Here is a 17,806-nt window from a genome sequence, read left to right on the forward strand (position 1 = left end):
GGGGAGGGGGGAAATGATAAACCCAAACCAGAAACATTTAATATCAGGTCAGATAGTGGTACTTGCAATACAAATATAGTACAAAATAGTGATCCCAAGAAGTGTGTTACTCCACTAATGGTGGAGATGGTGGTGGCAGGGGGTTCTCCAAAGAATAGAAAAGGACAGCAAGCTGCAGCATGGGCGCTGGGGAAGCAGAGTACTCTCAGAGAACACAGCTGAGCAAAGGTCCACAGTGGAACAAGCTTTCTTGATGCTTGAGCTGCTGACAAATAATAAAAATGCTGACCAGCTACAACCGCAGGCTCTCCAGAGACCGTATGCCCCTTTTATTATAGTTATAACTTTACACTATAAACATTAAATGTAAACATGTAAAAATATAAATAACTTAAGTGTGAAAGTCTGATATAAAAGTTACATAATTCAGTAATCATACATATTAGATATTATATAAATAAACATTTTAATATACAATAAATATAATGTGCTATATATTGTAAATATACATTACTATAATAGTAATATGCACATATAAAATTATCCAAACCTATATTTATAATCTAATATCTAATAATCTTTTATCAAATATAATTTAAATTATCACATGGTAAAACATACTTTTTTGAGATTCATCCATATTGTAACTTGTGTCAATAAATTATTCCTTCTTATGTGTAAGTAGTATCTCATTGTATGTCCTACAATTTATTGAATTATTCACCCACTACATTTGGGTTGTTTCCAATCTTTTGGCAAGTGAATATAGTTTCTGTCAACATTTGAGTCCATATATAATTTTTCATTTCTCTAGGTTAAATACTGAGGAGCAGAACTGCTGGTTCATAGTATATGGTATATGGTTAATTTTATAAGAACCTGCTAAATTTTTGTCCAGAGTGGATATATCATTTTACCTTCCCAACAGTAACGCATTAAAGTGTCCATTGCTCTGCATCCATGACAACTTTTGGTACTATTTAAAAAAAAATTATTTTAAGCCATTCTAAGCGTGTAGTAGTATCTCATCACGGTCTTAATTTGCATTCTCCTGACTAATGACGTTGAGCATCTTTTCATCAGCTTATTTTCACCTGTATCTCATACCACCATGTGGATGAATCTCAAATACATCACAAAATGAAAGATGTCAGACTCAAAAGGATACATACATATGTACATACAGATACCCATATATTTCTGTAACACCGTGGAAAAGGCAAAACTATAGAGACCAGTAACAGATCAAGTTAGTGACTGCAAGAGGCTGGAAGTAGGGAGACTGCCTAAAATGGGATAGGAAGGAATGCTGGGGAGTGAAGGAAATGTTCTCTGTCTTGACTGTGGTGTTGATTACATAATTGTCATTTGTCAAAACTCTCAGAATTCTACACTAAAAAGGGTGATTATCCACACCTCAATAAGTCTGACTTTAAAAATATCTCAGTACTATAATATCATAATACATATAAAAGAGAAATAATTGGAATTGACCAAAAAAAAATAACATGTTTCCCTCTGTGAGGTTTGGGCACAGTCATGCAGATGTTGGTCAGATGCTGTGTCCATTTATAAATAGTAATGATATTAACAACAACAGGATACCCTAATTGGTAACCACTAGCCCTGCTCCCTTATTCAGCCCTGATTAAGTCACTTCAGTCTCAGTAATTCCATTTTACAGGTGAGGCAATTGAGGCTCAGGGGGAAGGTTTGCTGGACTGGCCCAGAATCCTCAGCAGATCAGTGTTGGCACCAGGATTTGAATCCACATCCACAGCCTACTCTATTCTGGTTGCATCATGGGAATCCCAGCTGGTGGTCTCCTGGGCCCCTCAGATCCTCCCCAGCCCACTCTGGGTCACTAATTCCCCAGAGGGGCCTATGAGGCTAGGACCTCATCCTCATCCCTTCTCTCTCTTCCAGGTTTCTTGTCCATGTAAACAGTGGGGATGTGGAGAAGCGATGCTGGAGAACTTGGCAGTAGCCACACAGGGGCCTCATGAAGCAATATGGGCAATGGGGAACCAGCATTATGTTAGTGGAGACCAATGGGGAAAAGCAAACTACCAGTATTTAATGGAAGGTTTAATGGAAGGTTCACAGACACTCTTAATAGGTAATGGACATCAGCAGACTTTTTGCTGGTTATTAATGTAGGTACTATAGAGGGGGATAGTGGAGGCTCCAAAATGCAGATGGATAATGTGGAGTTTATGGTGCATTACCAGTCATTGCCCTTACTTGTGTGGAGGGAAGCAGGTTAATGACACCAGTGTTCAGAGAAGGTATTGAGGGCATCACCACATGCTGGGTTGGGGACAGTTACAAACACTGCTAGATGGGGAAATGGGAGATCATTAGTCACCATTGTTGCAATGGACAAGTAATGAAGGGGGATCACAAAGCATCCTACTAGAAGTGTAGTAAAAGTATCAGAAGATATTAATAGTTGGATTAGGTGGGGTATATCACAACTTCCTATTCTGAAGATTGTAGGAAGTGGTCATCAGTTACTACTTACATGAAAAGTGGGAATAAATGGGGAATATGGAGATTACTAGGCTTTGTCACAAGTGAAGTGACAGACATCATGCTGGAGGTTAGTTGTGGAGGAGGTAATGACATCTCCAGGACAGTATTTCCTGGAATTAAGGAGGGGTGATAAACGTAGTACTGAGTGAAAGAGGGATAATGGGTGTGCAAATACTGTGCTGCAGTGGGGTAAGAAGTGTGTGGGGGGGGTGTCCTTCAGACACTCTCTTGAGGGGGTCAGCAAACACTGTCATAAATTGAGGCATAATAGTGGGTTGCAAGACATTTAGTGAAGCCCCAGATACAGTACTGAATGAGATAAAGGGGGTTAACAGTGGATCACCTACCATACATTGTTCTAAGATAGGAGTAAGAGTATGGTGGATCATCAGATACTGTCAAAGGGTGAGATGAAGGGAGTTAGTGATGGATCAGACATCGATCCAAGGTGGAGTAATGGCACTACCAAATTTGGGTGAGAGGGTTCAGGAGTATTCCCAGCCTTGCCCCCTGACAAGGTTCTGTCCCCATCCCCAACCACAATGCTGTTATTCACAAAGGCAACAGCACCTTGCACAACCCCATTACTTGCCACTCCCAGTTGTTACCAGTGGACTGACCTAGAGGAACCATTCTGCTCTTTCCAATTTGGCTGCCCAACAGCTGAGTGTTCAGTCAGACCCTCTGCCTGCATTTGAGAGACCACTGCTGCCAGTCTTGGGTCAGACACCTAACTTCCCAGGAAGGTCTGCCCTGCTCTCAGCCCCTTCATACTATTAGCTGTGGGCCTGTCGGGACATGAGGAGTGGGTCTATAGGTGAGGGTCTGGGGTGGGGTATTTGGAGCTGCGAATTTCACAATCATGGTAGGAAATCCTGAACACCAAGCATCTATGCGGGATTTCCTGTCTCAGTTTTCCCTTCTTTAAATTGGCTGGCATCAGGCAAAAGGTTTATAATAATGTTTCAGCTTTGGGGAAAGGAGGCAGAGGCCAGGTAAAAACAAGCTGAAAAAGCCTGGTGTTTTAGGCAAGTTGGTTCTCCCCATTGCAGCATCGTATGCTGCAATACAGAAAAGATTAAAGGAAAGTTGTGATGAGCAGGGTCAACACTTCACAGTGTGCATTCATGGAATGTCTGTTGTTGTCAGGCACGGGTCAAGGTTCAAAGTGGTGAACAAAACAGAAAAACATTCTAACGTAGGAGCCACAGACAAGTAAAATATACAGGGCATTGTGGCAATAAGTGCTATGGAGAAGGATAAAGGATAGAGGGGAGAGGGTCAAAATTTTAAACCAGGCAGGAAAGCACAGGGAAAGCCTCTGTGAAGAGGTGCCATTGGAAGACATGAAGGAGCTAACTACACAGATATGAGTGCTGTAGATGCAAAGGCCCTGAGGCAGGACCTGAACTGATGTGTTTGAGGCACATGGGGAGAAGGTGCTTGTGGGGTCCATGGCATAAAGATGGGACACAGAGAAGACTTGAACAAATGTTGAGGTGTGTTTTAGTATGAGTTTCTAATTTGTTATTATTATAAATGTCAGGGCATTAAGGCAGACAAATAAGCTGGAAGAACTATGACAGCAAAAGGGAGATGGAGATGAAAAGTTGACCAAAATGACCTGAAAATTTTTTTGAGAAGCTTTCCTGAGGGTAGTGGAGGTTCACAAAACACTATGTTGGGAGCTAAATGAGATAATGGCAGTCAGCAGACATTAGTATTTAGCACTAATGCAATTATGTGGGTGTCAGAAGACAATATTCTAGGAACTAATGAGGGTCAAATACACTTTAGTGGTAGAGATGATAAGGGGTGGGGTTACAAGTCATGATGCTAGAGGATAATGGGTCAACATACACCCGGAGGTTTGTGTCTGCATACATAAAGAACTTTTTTACTGAGTTATCTCTTTCTTGATGGAAATACTCAATGGGGGACCAGACACACACAACCATGTTAGATTCAGCAGAAGAATGAGAAAACACCCCAAACGGTGTTAGATAATGTGTTCTGCAGCAAACATCTCACAGAACTCAGGATCTGTCACTATCATATACATTATGTTGTTGTACCATTCAACCTGTTGGTAATCTACCTATTCCACAGTAAACAGGATTATCATTAACATGACTTAATATAACCTCTCTTATGCAGAATCTGGTAACAATGTCCCATCATATTTTTATGAGAAGCCTTCTATCAATTTTCCTAGTATGAACGCTTCAAGGTTTAATGAAGGTGGTGGTAATGTGGGAAGGGCCCCCTTCATTCAGGGCCCTATTCTTTACAATAATGTGAGACACTTTGATGGGGTATTTCTACTTATAATATGCATATTTTTCTGCTAACAAATTTAATGATATACAATCAGACCTGATCTCACTGAGGTTTTCTCACACTGTTCTTCTCAAGTGTGAATACTCTGATGGACATTGAGCACAGATTTCTGGACGAAGCCTTTCCCACAGACTACACACTTATAGGGTTTGTCTCCAGTGTGTGTTGTCTGATGTTTATTCAAATTTGACCTGTCTGTGAAAGCCTTCCCACACTCAGCACATACATAAGGCTTTTCTCCTGTGTGAATTCGCTGATGCACTTGGAGTTGTGATTTCTTAGTGAAAGATTTGCCACAGTCACTGCATTCATAAGGTTTCTCTCCAGTGTGGATTCTATGATGTATAATCAACTCTGACTTCTGTCTGAAGGTCTTCCCACATTCAGAACAGATGTAGGGCTTTTCTCCTGTATGGGTTTTTTGGTGTTTACTGAGATTTGATCTGCCACTAAAGGCTTTCCCACACACAGCACACACATACGGTTTTTCTCCTGTGTGAATTGGTTGATGCACCAGGAGCTGAGATTTGGACGTGAAGGATTTCCCACAATCACTGCATTCATAAGGTTTCTCTCCAGTATGAATTCTCTGATGAGTAATGAAGTTTGACTTCCGGATGAAAGCTCTACCACACTCACCGCATACATAAGGTTTCTCTCCTGTATGAATTTTCTGATGCACAATAAGTATTGATTTCTGATTGAAGGCTTTCCCACATTCATGGCATTCATATTGTCTTTCTCCGGTATGAATTTTCTGGTGTATATTGAGGTGTGACTTTTGGGTAAAGGCTTTTCCACAGGTACCACATTCATAAGGTTTTTCTCCAGTATGAATTCTCTGGTGTGTAATCAAATCTGACCTTTGTGTGAAGGCCTTTCCACATTTAGGACATATATAGGACTTCTCCCCTGTATGAGTTTTCTGATGTGTAATGAGATTTGACCTGTTGGTAAATGCCTTCCCACATTTAGCGCACATATAAGGCTTCTCTCCTGTGTGAATTCGTTTATGTACGTGGAGTTGTGACTTGGAAGTAAAGGATTTCCCACAGTGGCCACATTTATAAGGTTTCTCTCCAGTATGAATTATTTGATGTGCAATCAAGTGAGCCTTCTGGATAAAGGCTAGTCCACATTTCATGCATACGTAAGATTTTTCTCCTGTATGAATTCTCTGATGCACTGTGAGTGCTGACTTCTGAGTAAAGGCTTTTCCACAATCACTGCATTCATAAGGTTTTTCCCCAGTGTGAATTCTCTGATGTATAATCAGTTCTGACCTGTACGTAAAGGCCTTACCACATTCAGTACATATGGACGATTTCTCTCTAATTTGAACTTTCTTATGTGTAATGAGATTGGAACTATTGTTGAAGATCTTCCCATATTCAGTATATATAAAGGGTTTCATTCTTGTGTGAATTCGTTGATGTACCTGGAGTTGTGACTTAGAAATGAAGGACTTCCCACAGTTATTGCATTCATATGGTTTTTCTCCAGTATGGATTCTTCGGTGTGCAATCAAGTGTGTCTTCTGTATGAAGGCCTGTCCACATTCAATACATATATAAGATCTCTCACCTGTGTGAATCTTCTGATGCATCTTGAGCGTGGACTTTTGTGTAAATGCTTTGCCACAATCACTGCATTCATGGTGTCTCTCTCCAGTATGAATTTTCTGGTGTATACTGAGATCAGAGTTGTAAGAGAAGCCTTTTCCACATTCACTGCATTCATAAAGTTTTTCTCCAGTATGAATTCTTTGATGCCTTAAGAGAGAAGATACTTGGAAAAAAGCTTTTCCACATTCACTGCACTTATAGGGCTTCTCTCTAGTATGGGTTCTCTGATGTATAATGAATTCTGGCCTCTTTACAAAAGCTTTCCCACAGTCAATGCACACATAGAGTTTTTCTCCTGTATGAACTTTCATATGTACCCTGAGCTGTGACTTCTGGGTGAAGATCTTTCCAAATTCAGCACATTCGTAAGATTTCTCCCCAGTATGAATTTTTTGATGTTGAGAGGGTGCTTGTTTATAGCTGAGGATATTTCCACATTGATTATGGTCCCATAACTTCTCTCCTGTTGGAGAACACTCAGGGTCAGTAGAGGAAGAAATTTTACCATATTCAGTAATCTTATTCATGTTCTTTGATGCACTGTTTCTATAATGACTGTGTAAATCTAAATTATGCTTCAAAGCGTTTCCAAATGAATCACACTGATGGGCTCTTTTGGGGGAAAGAATGTTTTGGCTCACATGGATTATTTTTCTAATGTCCTTATATTCATAATCCTTCTTTGCAGTCAGTATTTTCTTGATGAAAACAACATCTCTTAAAGATTTGTTTTCTCTTTGCTGATAGCTTTCTGTCTGGTCATCAATCTGCCACAATTCTTCTAGAATGAAATACAACAAAATATCACTTGTAGCATCACCTTCCTTCTCAATGTAGAAAAGAAGCTTTTTCATGGATTCTCTGCTGTGAAGTCTGCAATCTAAACTCTCCTTCACAGAGGAGAATGATGGTTTAGCTGAAAGAGCAGCTAGCAGAGGCTAGAGGGGAGGGTCATATGGATCATCCAAGTTGAACACAGAGAAAAGGGTGAGGGTGACTCATTTGAGGAGGAGGCGGGTAACAGTGGTGATAGGAACATTCTGGGATACAATCAAATGGTTAGAGGGAATAAACTTTATGAACATAATCCACCATGGACAGAAGTAGAAAAAGTAAGGCAAAACCCAAGCTATATAGCACAGTAACATTTATATAATAATACATACCCCAAGTCACTTTAAATTTTAAAAGAATATGCACGAATTAAAAAATATGTTTCCATCACATAAAACAGTTGCCTACAGTGAGAAGTGAGATGGGTGTGGGGAAAAGAAAGAAATGGGAATAAATCAAAAAACAAAATACAGGAGTCCCTTCCCTTATCGGAACAGGACATGTTCCAAGACACTCACTGGATGTCTGTCTGAATCCTCAGAGGTACCAAACCTGATTTTTTTTCTTATTCAGTGAAGAACGTTTTAGCTTTTCACTTAAAGGAAGCACTTTATGGCTTCTCTTTGGCATACCACAACTGCCACCATTACTACTCTTTTGCTCTGGGGCCGCTGTTAAGTAAAATAAGGGTTACTTGAACAGAAGCACTGCAATGTGACAGTCAATCTGACAAACGAGAAGGCTACTAAGTGACTAGTGGTCAGGTAGTATATACAGCGTGGATATGCTGGACAAAGGGATGATTCAACTCGTGGGCAGGATGGAGTGGGATGGCATAAGATTTCACAAGGCTACTCAGAAAGGCACACAATTTAAAACTTGTAAATTGTTTATTTCTGGAATTTTCCATTTAATATTTTCAGACCATGGCTGACTGTGGGTAATGAAAACCATAAAAAGTGAAACTGCAGTCATAGAGAATCTTTACCCAGACTAATAATGACAGTGTGCCCTGAATGAGGACCACAATTAAACTCAAATTTCATCACGTGAAGTATAGAAATAAAGCAATTACAAAAATCAGGCAATGAGGCAGAGAGACCCCAGTTAGTGTAACGTCAACCAATATTGGAAGGAAATAGCAGAAAAGTACTTCTAAAGGTTAAGTGACAATTACCCCCAAGTCATCAGTTGGGTGAAAGACATGGGGAACAAGGAAATAAGAAATCTTATGTCAGTGCCTATGGAGAAAATAGGAAGAGAGCCTGGATGGACATAATATTCTGAAGCATCTCATAGTCGAAAAAAAGAAAGGATAGAGGACTATGAGAATGGGAGTGTGACATATAGTAAGTTTGAACGAAAGCAGATCCATGAATGCCTGAATGCATAAAGAATCATAGACAATGGGGAAGACAGAAAGAAAAAAAAAAATCCTTAATGAGGCAGATTAGCATGTGATCCAGACTCCAAAAAGCCAAAGAACATGGTTAGAAATGATGAAAGCATTTAGTTATTTGAGAGGCCAATGTCAAGGGTCCTCAAGCAGTAAATTAGAACAAAAAAATTAGAACCTTCCAAAACAGTCATCTTAATAGCATTTTAAAGATGCCAGTCTTTTTCAAGACAGCTGAGAGCTCCCCTTTCTCCCACCTGTCTGGTCATGCACACTCACCTGAACAGCTCTGATGTGGGCTCTCACCCTGCAATGCCCAGGGCTCCTTTCCTTGCTCCAACATGAAAACTTCTGGTTGGGGAACTTCATACCCTGTTTATGAGAAATGATAAAAGACTGGATCCAGCTAATTGTGTTTCAAAATGTAATCAATAGTCTTGTTCAATGAAGTTTTGTTCTTCAGGAATGTAACCATTTATTTCTTGGAACAGAGTAATGTTCAGAATGCCCAAGGGGATAAAGAACCCTAGACAAATCAAAGTCAAAAACATTACATACTTCAGATATCTCACAGCATTCAGCAACTGAGAACAGAAATACTCTCACTGTGGATCTGAGTAACTGTGCTTACCTACTGAAAGCAGGTGACTGTAGGTCTCCAACATCACATCCCGGTACAAGTTTCTCTGAGCAAGGTCTAGATGCTGCCACTCCTCTCTGCTGAAATCTACAGCCACATCCCTGAAGGACACCGATCCCTGTAAGGGAACATTTCCTGTTCAATATGAATAGTTAGCTTTGGGGGATGGAGACTAGGAATATGGAATGTGGGTTTTGTTGTTATTAATTTATTTCCTCTTTCTAAAAACTCACCTCCCATTTCCCTAACATTTTATTATGGAAAATTTTGAACGTACACAAAATTTAAAAGAATTTGTAGAGTGAAAACCTGTTTCCCCACTTAGAATCTATCATTAACATTTTGCTCTATTTGTTTTATCATACATTTATCCATCCTTTTATCATCAATCCATCTCATTTTTATGCAGTTCAGAGTAAAGTGTAGATGCCAGTACACTTCATCCTAAATACGTCAGAATGTAAATCATTTAACTAGAGTATAATGTTTGTTTACCTTTTTTAAGGTAAAATTTTCACACAATGAAATGTACAAATCCACAATGTACCATTTGAAGTTCTGATAAATGCCTACACCTGTGTAGTACAGAAACTTTTAAAAAATGGTATTTCATTCAGGGTGCATATTAAAATATCTAGTTTTACACAATCATTTTGTGGGAGAAAGAAATCTAAGAAAGAATTTCTGCCATTTATTCTATACTACAGTCAGTTAATTACTTATTTTTCAAAACTGAAGAATGAAATAGGCTCTCTCTTAGTCTTCTAGCAAGTGGATGAATGACCTATTATACAGTTTCTGAGCAATTTAGGACCAGCCATTATGCTAGTCCTGAGAACAAAGAAATGGATTATTTATGTTTCTAATCTTCTAGCAACTTAAAAGACCTAAGATTTAAAAGAAGGGAAAAAATAGACACAAGTTCACTTAAGTGTCAAAAAGTAAATCTCTCAAATGGAACAACACACTGAGGACCCAAAAAAGGAAAAAGTGTATTCGACATGGGGCAGTGAGTTTGTATTAGTTGAATTTAAGTTGAAATATGATAAGTGTAATACAGAATGGGGGGTAAAGGAGGTCACTTCCCAGAGAAGACAGAAGCAAAGGTGAGGAGACAGGAAAATACATGATGAGTTTGGGGAACACCAATAATATATATATATAATGGAGAGAAGTCTGCATGACATGTCAGGAAGGTGATTATGGAAAAAACAGTTTGATCATAAAACAGGGATTTTTTTTACTTTTAGTAAAGGTGATTAAGGTAATCAGATTTATGTGAATTTTTTTCCATAGAAGCTCCCTATTGCAGGATAACCAAATAAATGATGAAGGAAGTTTCTTACATAACAATTCTAGCAAATAAATGAAGTTGTTAGGGTAGAATTAGAATATCATAATTTTGTAATTCCTAATGAAATAATGAATTTATTCAGTAATCATTAATTTATTCAGTATTCACTAATTCAGTAAACAATTGCTTAACTGTTTCAGGTGAAAGACTGAAGAGATGTTTACAATGATAGACCAGCTAATAACATCTACATTCAACAATCAATTTTAACATCACAAAAAGAGAGATAACCAAATATGTGCATCCTGACATTATATAGTAATTGATTTCATTATACCATCTATTAAGTATTCTTAACAAAGAAAAAGAAAAATCCAACCTGAATCTCATTCAGCCTCTAAATCTAACAAATCATTCACAGGTAAAGTGAAAGTGAGAGAAACATATTGAACAATATTAAGACTGAAACGTAAGCTAATCCAGAAGGCAGAAAATGACCCCTTTCTTCAAAAAATAAATTATAAGGGCACCTGGGTGGCTCAGGCAGTTAAGTGCCCAACTCTTGATTTTGGCTCAGGTCATGATCTTGCAGTTCGTGGGCTTGAACCCTGCATCAGGCTGTGCGCTGACAGTACAAAGCCTGCTTGGGATTCTCTATCTCTCTCTCTCTCTCAAAATACATAAACTTTAATAAATAAATCAATTACAATAGAAAAAATAATAGGAGGGAAGCTTTTCTTTATTAAAAGAAACTTCAGAGTCATACTAACCAAATGCAACTTGAGGACCTTGTTTGGCCCTTCATTAAAACAAACCAACATTGGGGCGCCTGGGTGGCTCAGTTGGTTAAGCATCCGACTTCAGCTCAGGTCATGATCTCACGGTCCGTGAGTTCGAGCTCCACGTCAGGCTCTGTGCTGACAGCTCAGAGTCCAGAGCCTGTTTCAGATTCTGTGTCTCCCTCTCTCTCTGACCCTCCCCCATTCATGCTCTGTCTTTCTCTGTCTCAAAAATAAACATTAAAGGGGCGCCTGGGTGGCGCAGTCGGTTAAGCGTCCGACTTCAGCCAGGTCACGATCTCGCGGTCCGTGAGTTCGAGCCCCGTGTCAGGCTCTGGGCTGACGGCTCGGAGCCCGGAGCCTGTTTCCGATTCTGTGTCTCCCTCTCTCTCTGCCCCTCCCCCGTTCATGCTCTGTCTCTCTCTGTCCCAAAAATAAATAAAAAACGTTGAAAAAAAATTTTTTTTAAATGAAATAAAATAAACATTAAAAAAAATTAAAAAAACAAACAAACAAACCAACATTAAAAAGATATTTATGATGGGTTTTATTTTTTTATTTAAAAAAAAATTTTTTTAATGTTTATTTATTTTTGAGACAGAGAGAGACAGAGCATGAATGGGGGAGGGTCAGAGAGAGAGGGAGACACAGAATCTGAAGCAGGCTCCAGGCTCTGAGCTGTCAGCACAGAGCCCGACGCGGGGCTCGAACTCACGGACCGTGAGATCATGACCTGAGCTGAAGTCGGACGCTTAAGCGACTGAGCCACCCAGGCGCCCCTATGATGATGATCTAATACCATAACCAGGTATTAGATGATATCTAGGAATTACTGTTGTTTTAGATGTGATAAAGACTTAGTGGTTATGTTAAACAAAAAGAAAGAAAAAAAGAATTCTCATCTCTTAAAAATGCATGTCAAATTATTTACAGATAAGATATGGTGTTTGGGATTTGCTTTAAAATAATCCAGCAGCTGAGGGAGCGGGGGGGGGGGTGGTTATAGATGGAATTTAAATGGCAGAATATTGATGACTAATAAAGCTAGGTGGTAGGCACGAGAAATACAAGGGCTCCTGATACTATTCTCTTGACTTTTGTATATGTTTACTTTTTTCATAATAAAATGTTTTTTAAAAACATGATCCTCCATATTTAAAAAATTTCATCTGTAAATGCATAATTGAAGGAATGGCTATTTCTACCTAAAGTCATGAACATTTTAAAAAAGAATTATAGGGGCGCCTGGGTGGCTCAGTCAGTTGGGCGTCCGACTTCAGCTCAGGTCATGATCTCACAGTCCGTGGGTTCAAGCCCCACGTCGGGCTCTGTGCTGACAGCTCAGAGCTTGGAGCCTGCTTCCGATTCTGCGTCTCCCTCTCTCTCTCTGACCCTCCCCTGCTCATGCTCTGTCTCAAAAAAAAAAAAAAAAAAAAAAAAAAAACATTAAAAAAGAATTATATAGACCTGAATACCCACACTTAGCAATTTATAGAAACAGTAGACAGGAAATAATCAATGATATAGAAGAAACAAACAATAGGATCTAACTGAAATTTACAGAATATTCCATCTAACAACAGTGGAGTACACATTCTTTTCAAACACCTACAGAAGAATGACCAAGACAGACCATAACCTAGGCTGTGAAACAAACTTTAACAAATTTAAAAGAATTAAAATAACACATAGCATCTCTGATCATAATGGAACCAAACCAAAAATCGGTAACAAAGACAACAGAAAAATCTGCAAAGGAATTATATTACAAAGTAGTAACAAAAGCTATCCGGAAAGCCACAAAATATTTGGAAATGAAGTAACACATTTCTAAATAACCTATAAATCACAGAGGAATTCTCAAAAGAAATTTAGAAAATACACAGAACTGAAAGAAAGTGAAAATGTATCAAAATCTGTGGGATGCAGATAGAGCAATGCTGAAAGGGAAATTCATAGCACTAAATGTTTACATTAGAAAAGGGGAAACAATTTAGAAAATGGGCAGAGGATCTGAATAGATATTTTTCCAAAGACATATAGAAGGCCAAAAGGTGCTCAACATCACTAATCATCAGGGAAATGTATATTAAAACCATAATGAGATACCTTACACCTGTTAGAACGACTATTATCAAAAAACAAAACAAAACAAAAAATAAGAATTAACAAGTACAGATGAAGACGTGGAGAAAAGGGAACCCTTGTGCACTATAGGTAAAAATGCAAATTGGTGCAGGGGTGCCCGGGTGGCTCAGTCAGTCGGGCGTCCGACTTCAGCTCAGGTCACGATCTCACATTCCGTGAGTTCGAGCCCCACGTCGGGCTCTGGGCTGATGGCTCAGAGCCTGGAGCCTGCTTCTGGTTCTGTGTCTCCCTCTCTCTCTGCCCCTCCCCCGTTCATGCTCTGTTTCTCTCTGTCTCAAAAATAAATAAACGTTAAAAAAATTTTTTTAAAAAAATGCAAATTGGTGCAACCACTACAGAAAATAGTATGGAGGTTCCTCAAAAAATTAAAACTAGAACTACCATATGATCCAGCAATTCCATGTCTGGATATTTATCCAAAGGAAATGAAAACAAACTCAAAAAGATATATGCATCCCTCCATGTTTACTATAGCGTTATTTATAACAGCCAAGACATGGAAGCAACCTAAGTGTCCACCAGTGGATGAGTGGATAAAGAAAATGTGGTATATATATACAATGGAATACCATTTGGCCGTAAAAAAGGAGTCTTGCCATTTGCAACAGCATGGATGGACCTTGAGGATATTATGCTAAGAGAAATAAGTCAGAAAGAAGAACAATTACCATATGATCTCATTTATATGTGAATCTCAAAATAAAAAAAACCTAAAGTCACATATACACAGAACAGACTGGTAGTTACCAGAGGTGGGGAATGGGTAGTGGGCAAAATGGGTGAAGGCAGTCAAAAGGTAAACTTTCAGTTATAAGATAAATATATCATGGGGTTATAATGTTACAGCATGGTGACTACAGTTAGTAATACTGTAATGTATACTGAATGTTGCTAAGAGTAAATCTTAAAAAATTTTCATCACACAAAAAATTGTAACTATGTAACATATGTAACTATGAATGTTAACTAGACTTATTGGGGTGATGATTTCACAACATATAGAAACATATTATGTTATATACCTGAAACTAATATAATATTTTATGTCAAGTATGTATCAATTAAGAAAAAGGGAAAGGGGAAAATTGTTAAATCAAGAAACTAGAAAAAGAAGAGCAAAATAGACTCAAAGCAAGGAGAAGAAAAAAAATAATAAACAGCAGGTATCAATGAAATTAAAAACAAAAATTTTAAAAAACACAAGAAAAATCAATAAAATACAATGCAGTTATTTGAAAAAAATCAATAAAATTGATAAGCTCTGTTGACTGAGCTATTAGACTGGCAAAGATAAAAACAAGATACAAATCACCAATGTCAGGAGCGAAATAAGAAATACTGAGGCACCTGGGTGGCTCAGTCGGTTAAAGATCTGACTCTTGATTTTGGCTGAGGTCATGATCTCGTGGTTTGTGAGATCAAGCCCCAAGTTGGGCTCCATGCTGTCAGCTAGGAGTCTGGTTGGGATTCTCTCTCCCTCTCTCTCTACCCCTCCCCTACTTGTGCACATGCGCATGCTCTGTCTCAAAATAAATAAATACTTAAAAAAAGGAAAAGAAATATTATAGATGCAGCTGCCATTTAAAAGGAAATAGAGAGAATATAAAAATTCTATGCTAATAGATCCAAAAACTTAGAAGAAATATATTACTTCTTCAAAAACCACAAACTAACAAAACACAACTATTATGGAACAGAAAAGATGATCCTATAATCATGAAATTAAAGTCTTAATTTAAAAGCTCCTGAAAAAAAGAAATCTCCAGGCCCAGAATGCTTTATTAGAGAATTCAACTAAATATTTAAAGAAGAGTTAGCCTTATTTTTACAGTCTTATCCAGAAAACAAAAGAGAACACTTCCCAAATAATTTTGTGGGGCCAGCATTACCTTGATATCAAAATTAGACAAAGATAGTACAAAAAAGAAAACTATAGATCACTATCTTTCATGACCTTACATGCAAACATCCTCAAAAAATATTACCAAATTACAACCAGTAATGAAAAAAAAGAATCGTGCACCACCACTGTACTATGTTTTGCAATGCCCTTTTAGGATCTATAATTGTTTCAAAATAAATAAAAAGTTTAAAAAAATATATTGAAGAAAGTGTATTCTTAAAACAGAACATTTGGAATAGACAAAAGTGGAAAATCAGTCATGAGACCCACTGCACAATTCATGTGAGAGAATATGAATTTCTTACTTAACTAAACTTAAGACTGGAGTAGTAAGGCTATAGAAGGAATTGATATTAAGAAGATAAGATTGACACCAGCTGTGAAGGTGAGAAAAAGGGACTCAAATAAATATTAGTTATTAGTTCAGTCCAATATCAGTTATTAGTTCAGTCCAACTGTAGATTTTGGGGTCACCGATGGATTTAAGGATTAGAGGAGGAGGCTGGGGGAACAAGAAATAATGATTTAAATTTTGTACGTATTGAAATTTAGGTGATAAGACATATATAAGGGTATATACTAAGTAGTTGAATAGAGAGATAGTATGGAGATAAAGATTCAGGAGTTGTATGTACACAGCAGGCCACTGAATTCAGGGGAGGGAATGAGCATAGAGGAAGGACAAGGGAATACAGAAGTATATCTCTCTCTTTGGGAAGTATATCTTAGATACCTGTGGCTTTTAATGACTAAAATTATGTTATTTGAAAGCTATCTTTTTTATTTCTTCATTTAATTGTGTTCAGAGATTATAGTCTGCTTCTTTATGATGTGTTGATTATGGGGCTTAAAACACTGTCATTTCTTTGAACATGTTCCCTATATACTTGCAAAAATACATGTGCTCCGATTTTTCTCTTTCACACACTGGCATAGTCATACCCTACATACACCAAAACCCCAGCCCCCAAACCCAATATCATCAGAATTAATGGCGAATAAAGAAGATGTTATATTAGTAGCTTTGACTCCTTACCAAAATGAGCTTCTTATAAACAGTTTGTCCAGGAAAAAATCTCCTCATTCAAAGATAATAATAGGGGCGCCTGGGTGGCGCAGTCGGTTAAGCGTCCGACTTCAGCCAGGTCACGATCTCGCGGTCCGTGAGTTCGAGCCCCGCGTCAGGCTCTGGGCTGATGGCTCGGAGCCTGGAGCCTGTTTCCGATTCTGCGTCTCCCTCTCTCTCTGCCCCTCCCCCGTTCATGCTCTGTCTCTCTCTGTCCCAAAAATAAATAAAAAACGTTGAAAAAAAAAAAAAAAAAAAAAAAAAAAAAAAAAAGATAATAATAAACATCTCCTGATGTACAAAGATACTATAAGTAAAAAGAATGAGAGAAAAAAAAGAAGAAATTAAAAGGAACATGCTAGAAATAAATTGTCACATGACAGAAGAAAACACATTCACCATGATTTCAAGGAATTCACTAAAACAAACAAAAAAACTACCTAAAATAAATAGGAATCTCAGAGTCCAAGGAAGAAATAATGGAAAAACAGGCTAAAGCAAATGGCTATTCAAGTTTTTGAAAAATAAATTGGCAGCACTCTGTAAAGAAGTGAAAAAGAAAAACAACACAAAAATGGAGGTCTCTCTGAAAGCAATAAAACATCACGTGAAAACACAAAAAGTGACAAGGATAAGATTAAGACAACTGAGCAACGTGAAACTTTTAGAGGAAAATAGAAAAAAAATAGAATTTAATAAAAACATCTAATAAACAGAAGAATCCTTGAAGTGGAAACATAGAACTTTTATCATTTTTCACAGTATAAATTTAATAGATATTGTCTAAAACAAGAGAAAAGATTTAGTTCAAGACGTTAATGTGATAAAGATCACACTAAAAGGGCCAACCATACAAAAAAGAAACCAAACCTTCCAAATTACTGAAAGGGACAAAGAAACAAAAGCAAGAATACAAGGTCTAAGGTGAAAGATCTATAAAAGAACTATCTTTATCAAAAGTGTACATAAAATATATATTTTCTAAATGCTATACAAAAAAAGTTCACAAGGACTCCGAGGACAGAAAAAGGATGAGCAAAAGTTGTATCTCAAAATGCCAACAGGAAGGAAACGAGCCTCCAAACAGATAGGGCTGAATTCTAGGGAAAAAAATATTAAACATAACAAGAACATAATCCAAAATTAATTTCAGATGTCATTACTATCACTACACAAATTTCATAGCATCCAAATTCATTCACAGAAACTACAGATAAATATAGACAAATATATTCATGGTGGGAAA

At 37.8% G+C, this 17,806-nt stretch overlaps 1 protein-coding gene and 1 long non-coding RNA gene across 7 annotated transcripts in view; one reads left to right on the plus strand and one right to left on the minus strand.

Annotated features, from left to right (window-relative positions):
* LOC131500309 (zinc finger protein 585A) overlaps positions 1-17,806 on the minus strand; it is a 111,786-nt gene that overhangs the window by 88,436 nt on the left and 5,544 nt on the right. For 3 of the 6 annotated variants that reach the window (XM_058709337.1, XM_058709334.1, XM_058709335.1), the window contains 3 exons: positions 9,362-9,488; positions 9,010-9,102; positions 4,019-7,281 (listed from right to left, as the gene is read on the minus strand). In XM_058709337.1, coding sequence (XP_058565320.1) covers positions 4,946-7,281; positions 9,010-9,102; positions 9,362-9,395 — 2,463 coding nt within the window. In that variant the 5' untranslated portion in view covers positions 9,396-9,488 and the 3' untranslated portion in view covers positions 4,019-4,945. Of the gene's footprint in view, positions 1-4,018; positions 7,282-9,009; positions 9,103-9,361; positions 9,489-16,530; positions 16,581-16,830; positions 16,868-17,806 lie in introns of those variants that run through there. The other 3 variants (XM_058709336.1, XM_058709349.1, XM_058709338.1) reach the window with 3 other exon arrangements.
* On the plus strand, positions 1,078-11,330 carry LOC131500342 (uncharacterized). Its single transcript, XR_009256247.1, has 2 exons — positions 1,078-2,119; positions 10,865-11,330. It is a non-coding gene; the product is annotated as an uncharacterized LOC131500342 (long non-coding RNA).

Source organism: Neofelis nebulosa, chromosome 17 (genome assembly GCF_028018385.1).
Source record: "Neofelis nebulosa isolate mNeoNeb1 chromosome 17, mNeoNeb1.pri, whole genome shotgun sequence".
NCBI lineage: Eukaryota > Metazoa > Chordata > Mammalia > Carnivora > Felidae > Neofelis > Neofelis nebulosa.